This window comes from Montipora capricornis, chromosome 10 (assembly GCF_036669925.1).
Source record: "Montipora capricornis isolate CH-2021 chromosome 10, ASM3666992v2, whole genome shotgun sequence".
Lineage (NCBI taxonomy): Eukaryota > Metazoa > Cnidaria > Anthozoa > Scleractinia > Acroporidae > Montipora > Montipora capricornis.
Genome location: NC_090892.1, coordinates 1,007,167 through 1,014,666, shown reverse-complemented (window position 1 = coordinate 1,014,666; position 7,500 = coordinate 1,007,167). Strand labels below are relative to the sequence as shown.

The window sequence follows — 7,500 nt, the reverse complement described above, 5'->3', positions numbered from 1 at the left end:
TCTTGGATCATAGTCTAAAGTTTTTTTTTTTTACATGACCCTCATACGACTTAATGAGAGAGAATAGCGATGCTCCGATCAGAGGCTAACTTGTGTAGGACTTTGTATGTGAAATCTGGAGTATTAAAAATATTCTGGTTGACTGAAACGTTTGAATGGATGCGGACCGAGGAAGTGTTTGAAGTCTTCGTGATGTCTGGTGGGTACACTAGAACTAACTTGTGTAAGGAAAAATTCAAACTGAGAGAAGGTTAAGTTTTATCGATGAAGCTGTGGTTGAGACCTAAACGTCCTAGGTAAAGTAAGACACTGTCTGCGACAACTTGATCCGAAAGGTTGAAGATCGGACCTGAAAAACTGTTTTCTTGGTGTTTGATTGCCAAAAGTTTAGACAGCTTGTTGTTTTTTGTACGAAGAGACTCAAGTCTTTCTGTTAAAGCGATTTCGATGCTATACGATGTATAAGTTAGTAGCTCCAGTGCCATAATGAGAAATAATGTTTGTCCGTGCATGTGAATAATCGATGTAAACTCGTCGGAGTTTTTGGCTGTGCTCTTGATGATTCTCTTTGCAACGGTCAGAAACAGATGCAAAGTTTCCATTGACTTTTACGAAGGTGGGAGTGCAACCCTCTATCTCTAGTCCTCGCAAATATTTTCCTGGCTAAACTGGAATCCGACATTGTTCCACCCTACAACCCACCGTTCTGCCACCGGTATGTCAACGAATAGTGTTACATATGTGAACATCACTGGCGTAACGAAAGTAGTTATCGAAGAAGGATGGGAATCGCTTTTTATTCGACTGGTGGGCGAACTGAAGTATATGTGGTGTAAAAATGTTCTGTGATGTGAGTAGGTCTAATCATTAAAGTAACGGAAGGACACTATCTGTATTTTAGCCATAAAGAGTAGCATAGAGCATCACGCGGTTAATATGGTTTTGTGTAACTTGAACTTTTTCTTGAGGTAAGACTGATGCACGAGCGCAACTCCAAGCAAGTACAGCATATGATAGATATCAAGTTATAATAAAGTAGTCTAAGTAGTTTTAATGGAAAATAGTGCCTTAGCTTGAGGAAAATTCCTGTATTTCCAGATATTCTCGAGGATACATGAAATATATTGTATCTCCATGAGATTGTGTCATCAATTCAAACTCCAAGATAGTTAATGCAATTTTTCTCTTCCAAAGTATATTCAGACCCCTCTTTGTCACGCAATTTGACCTTGAATGTATTAGCCCTTTTCTTCTTAGCAGATTTGATAATCATGTAGTTTGTTTTCTTAAAATTTATGCACAATCTATTTATATCACACCATTCCACGACCTTCACTTTTTAAAGCTCTTGGTTAATTAAAGTTTCCAGTTGGATGGCATTGGAAGATGAGGCAAAAATATTAGTGTCATCTGCAAAAATTCTAAAGCAATGTTTTTGAGAGCAATTAGGAATATGAGGAACAGCAAGGGCCCAAGCGAATTACCCTGAAGAACACCACAAACCATAGTTTGCCTAGATGATTCTGTGGGAAAGCACTAGATAACATCGACCTAAACCTGGTGAGCCATATATGCTGCTCACAAAGTGGAACTTTTAATACTTCTCTCTTTTTTTTTCTTTAATTTTCTATATACCCGTTACAGGATCCGTTCCGACAGTGGGAAGAGCGCCGGAAATTTGTTAGCTGCAAGTTGAAAGACTGAAAATCAATTCGCTAACAACAGGACCCAACCTGGGATAATTTATGACATGAAGAAAATTACTGTAACCACTCGAAAATGAACGGTCTATTGACCGTTTTATGACTGAAAAAATCCTCGCCGCGATCGATCAGAAGTGAGCGATCGAGGAGCGAGCGAAAACGAAGTGATGGCTCACCAGGTTTAGGTCTATGCTATCCAGTGCTTCCCGATTCTGTGCAAGCTACACTGAAACGCACTGTTGCCTGTTCGTCAATTAATTTGTGAGCCACTGCAAAGGTAGTCCTCTGATCGCATACGGTTCCATTTTCTTTGAAAGAACAACGTGATTTACGGTGTCAAACGCTTTCGAGAAATATACAAAGGCCCACAGGTTTCTAGGTTATTGTCAATCCCATTCGTTAGGATATCTGTGATCTCAACAATTGCCTGTTCAGTCGACTTCGCTCTATATAACTAACCCGTTGCTTGTATACAAGCTTTTCAAAAATTTATATAAAAGCAGAGAGAGTCGAGATTGGGCTGAAGTTTGTTATGTCTGTAGTATCGACGCCTTTATCGATCAGTGTTACTTTTGACAGCTTCAATAAATCCGGGACAATGCCCTGTTCTAGGGATTGGATGTAGACTTTTGTTAGTGCTGTATATATATGCTCACAGGCATATTTCACGCACTGCATGTTACTCACCAATAAGAGAAACGTAAAACGTCTTTGAATCAGTGCCAACGTCATTGGTAGCGATGCAACTATAGTTACCATCTTGGTTTATTTTGCCCCACACTGTTCCATTCCCGAAAGCCAAAGTTGTAGACGAGTTTACCAATAATATGTTGATCGGAGAAGTCCCTTCAGATAAGCACCACACGTAATGCTCCGAGACGGTTCGAACCACTCGTAAAGGAATAATTACCCTTGGTTTAGCTGCAAGAAAATACAGTGTACAGACATGTTTTAGCCATCATTTACCTATCGGACAACCAGTGCTACCTTCAAAATAACTTTGGTGGTATGTTTTCATCTTCTTTAAATTCTGGATCTCCCTTCTGCTCATAGGAGAGCCAAGATTTATACGAGGAATCAGAAAAAAATGCTTAACAAGCATAACTAACACTCATTCACTAACATTAGCTTATTGCATACGTACTGGATACGTTAATAATTTTTAAAAAGGGTACCGGTAATGTATTTTTACTAGCCATACTTTTTTTTAGCCTTGACGAAAAGCTATCAAGTAAATGAAACCAACGAAACAATCCGAAACGAGTTAAAACAAGAAGAGGTGGAAAAATAATAGATATATCCCCTTACGTAGGAAGTTTACAAGTTTACTGAGTAGGTCACCAAATACCATCCTGGTCGTACATTTTCCTTTAAAAATTAGAGTGCCAAATAAACTTCCGATCGGAATCCGAATATTGGGAATCATCTTTTTTGATTAAAACCATCGAAAAATGCAGTAAAAATATTTTCCAAACCGTTTTGCACCTGAACACGAAAAGCGTCGACTGTTAATAGCCTTAGTTGACGTAGTATGGCCGTGGAGTGGCGTCGAGTCACAGAAAAGCGCGCGAAAAATGAAGGAGGCTGGAAATGGTTTTGCTGCACACGATCGCGTTACCGACACACGCCATAGCTAAAAACACGTGTCAGCTGAATGGATCAAATTTCTATCAAAAGTAGCGCGCGCAACACACCGGAAGTAAAAATACAGCGTAAAATTAGGCGAAGCGGAAAAAAATTGATTATTTTCAATGCACGTATCATTCACGATGACACTTCAAATAAAGAAGTTTCGAGTAAAGTAGTAGTACAATTTTCTGTAAACTATAAAACGCCTTTTTCGATGTATCTTATTTAAATAATTTCTACTAGCTAATTTTTTGTCATACTCTCTACGAAGTTAAAGACTTCAGGGAGACTCCAACAAAGAATCAAAAGGGTAGGTCACCGACTTAGTTTTTAAGATAATTTTCAAAACTGAAATTTAGAGGGCCTTTTTGTGGACCTGGCGTGTTGCCATGGTAACCGATACGACGCCATAAGTACCCATAGAGAATTACCCAACAATAGAGTTGCAAAGATACTTATAGATTGCCTACACTATGAAATATCCTTCTTTGGTATCGTTCATCATTTCACAAACACTATAGCAAAGAAAAACCCTTTCGAGCCTCCTTTGCCCTCAATATTGTCACGCGACTCTGGTCAGCGGATACCTTGACTTGACAGTTGTCAATTGACCATAACATGGATGTCCAATATCAAAGATGTACGCTGTAAGCGGCTTATTGATTATTATTGCAGGTCTGTCACTACTTCATGCAAGAAATTTTGCTCAGGGTCTGAAGGGGTTTCGCGTGAATCCGTGAATTGACCCAAAAACAGAGCCTGAATCGGGAAAACTAAAGGAATACAGCCCTGATTCGTGAGTAATATATTAACCGTGACGCGTGATCCTTTAAAGTTGTAGCGCGTGAATCGAGATATCTGCTGTTATAATGTCGTGAACATCAGACAACCCTGCACTAATACATGTAATTTGTCTGTCAAGATGGTTCGAAATAGATCTTCTGTCATTTTTATGTAACGTATACTTTATCGCAGTCAAACCAAGAGCAAAGATCGTCGATTTGACCACCATACTTTTTATCTCCCTCCCATCACGGGGTCAAATAATACCATCTCTTCCCTGTAGTCATGTGTAGAAGTAAAGTCATCACCAAGAAAGCCGTATGGTCACAATTATTAAATTTCGAGCTCGGATATTGCATTTCTAGCCTTCTGATTGGCTCTCTCAATCTCGGTTAGCAGCTCATATACCGTAACGACCTTATATGGAAACTGATTGCGTCGGTCGTTTTGTAAAAACGGAGACAATATCCTGTCTCTCTCAGTGGAATTAGCGCTACGTGCCTCGTTCGCTATTTACCACCTTATATACAACGCACGCTCATGGAATGATTGTTAAATAGATTTGATCAATTGTCTATTCAACTACGTGATACGCGAATTCCCCCCAAAAAAGTTTCGTCACTGGTGAATGTAGGGAAAATAAACCCGGGGTTCGAGATCCAGACTACCTCTTCCAGACCCTGGTCAAGCACTGCGGAAAGAGAAACCCAGCTTCTTTTAGCGGCCGTCTTGCTCAATGTAAAGGGCGCAATGAAAGGTTTAAAATAATTATTGTAAATTGAATTTGTTTGTGGCTCTATTGGCTACTAAAAGGTAAGGCGACGCATGGTTGCTATGTTTCACCTACCATCTGTCTATAACATTCTGTGACTTAAACAGCGTGTAAGTCTGAGACAGACGTACGTAGATCACTAACGCCGATCAAGACTCAATAGGAGAGAATGCAATCAAGTGGTAACTTGAACTAAGCTGAAAAGTTATCCGTACAATGAAAGGAGAAGGAAAATACTCAAGAAATCAAAAACTGGTATAACTTGGCGACTGAAGCAAATTCGTTTTAACTTTCAAAAATAACCATGAAAAATAATCCTTAATTGCCCTCAGGCCAGTGCGAAAAAAAAAATGGCAGTTTTACAGTAAACGGTTCTTTAAGAGAAATTTAATGACCTATTTACTAATCCTTCTTCTCCCCCAAACACCACTATATTAAGGGCTGTCAAGTGACGCAACGTGAAATGTCCAATTATCTCCTTACTGCTCATTTGACGTCACAGTGGTTCTGTTGTTGCCTCAAATAATGCCCCTTCCCACTGGAAATTAAAATCTTCTCGATCTAAGTAACTATTAACTCTGCAAAAAAGCGCCGATGATTATTACTTGCGTATAAGCAATTAAAAAAACTAGTTTTCGGTAATGGCGATAAATACCATTTAAGCCCGGTTTTAACTAGCGACGCAAGCACAAACACAAGCATAAGTAGCTTACGCCAATGAAAACGAACGTCGACTCAACCACGGCATCCGCCATTTTGATGAAATGCTCAGACAAGGGGAATCTAGAACATGTGCTTTAATTGGTCAGACGTAGCAAACGCTGCGTTTCGTTTTCACGCGACGCAAGCGAACGCAAGCAGAAGCGCAATGACAAGGAAAATGAAAAAAAAATATCCTTGTGCTTGCGCATGCGTCAACCTCGTTTTCAAAGTGAAATAGGCGCTCTTCTGCTTGTGCTCGCGTCGCTAGTGAAACCAGGCTTTATTAAATGTAAAAACATTCAATGGCTCGATTACGGGGCATGGTTTTCTTCCATTTGAAAACTTACCGAACTGTCTCTATCATTCAATGGGTTCAAAACCTTGACCATCTGCCGCTCATATAAACACAGTGTAGGATAGATAAAAAATGTACTACATTTAACATTTTCCTTATTGCTATGATTGATGATTGGTGGCTTCATTTAGAGTCAGTTCTCCTCTATGACTATCCAACTTCAATACTGTCTGAAAACAACTACCAAGTGATGATTCGTGGAATAAATGTTAAAAAGGACGTTCCTGACTGCACCAAACTGTTGTTTTTTAACTGTTTCATTGTGCTGTTTACTTATAGGTCAAATTATAGTCTCGCGCGTGAAATACTTTCGGCGATGACCATTTTGTAACACGGACTAAACATCTCTAGCGAAAAAAGGATGAAACCAATTATTGATAATGCTACTTTTTTCTATCAACTCAAAATCAAGGAGAGCTTCCATATTGAGCGGTTGAAACCCGAACTCAACAAACAAGTTGATTATGTCAGTTTAGCATTACACTTTTAAACTTTTACCGTTATGTCAGTTGTGTTCTCTATAATATCGTTGGTTCGTTTGCATTTTACGTACTTGTAACGAACATTTAATCTACAAAGAATCATTGTATTGATAGTTATATATATATATATATATATATATATATATATACGAATTATCTTGTAAAAATTTTAATGTTACACTCACTATGGCTGAAGATGATATTTGAAACATCGAAACATGTTCCGAAAATTCAAAAGTGTGGTTGTATTTTTTAAAATATTACAGAACAGTAGTGAAAAAGGAACATACTAAAATAACAAAAAGGAACTCGACACCCTTATTTGGCTACAATAGATAACAGTGTGCAGCCTGAGTGTGTGTGAGTACTGTCACTATATTATAAACTATTACGCTTTCTTGAAGTTCCTATTGTTTTACAAACAGCGTATTACAAAAAGAAGCTAAAAAAAACTTTTCTTTTTTTTTTCTGTCTGAAAAGGTTCCCAGAATTGCTATGTTGAAAACATAGTAATGTGAATTCGATCCTGAAAGGACATGTAGATTGGATCCAAACCTTTAAGGCTCAACATCTGCCATAAGAATTGTGCATGTGGATTCGGACTGGAAACTTGAATCAATATTATATCCTAAGTTACGTGATTGCAATACTTCATATATTAGATCAAATAATACATCTAATAACTTCTGAATCCGATCAACTTGTGACATGAGGAATTCTGAATGCTCAAGAGTAAGTAACAACAGCGTTACATCGGTCATGCTAAAACGCAGCGGGATAGCAGATTGTGCATAGAGAATGAGGACTTTTTCATTTGCTTCCTTAGCATAACATGATAAGTCTCAAGTGTTCCAATGCGTAATTTTTCGACGACAAATTTCAATCAACTTAAGCCGCGTAACAATGTGTTATATCATATTTTTAGCATATTTTGGACTAAATCCCCGAAGTCTATGCCTTAATTAAGAAGATAAAATGTGCCAACCGGGTGCCAACTATGTTAAACTTATCGAAGACAGACTTTCTGTTCCCCGTCATTAGCACATGCACACTCGATTTTACTTCGATCCTTGG

General features: G+C 38.4%; 1 protein-coding gene across 1 annotated transcript in view; it reads right to left on the bottom strand.

The window, feature by feature from the left end:
* Nucleotides 1-7,500, bottom strand: part of LOC138020143 (uncharacterized) — a 13,192-nt gene that overhangs the window by 5,062 nt on the left and 630 nt on the right. Inside the window, exon 2 of the mRNA XM_068867170.1 lies at nucleotides 2,391-2,624. Coding sequence (XP_068723271.1) covers nucleotides 2,391-2,624 — 234 coding nt within the window. The remainder of the gene's footprint in view (nucleotides 1-2,390; nucleotides 2,625-7,500) is intronic.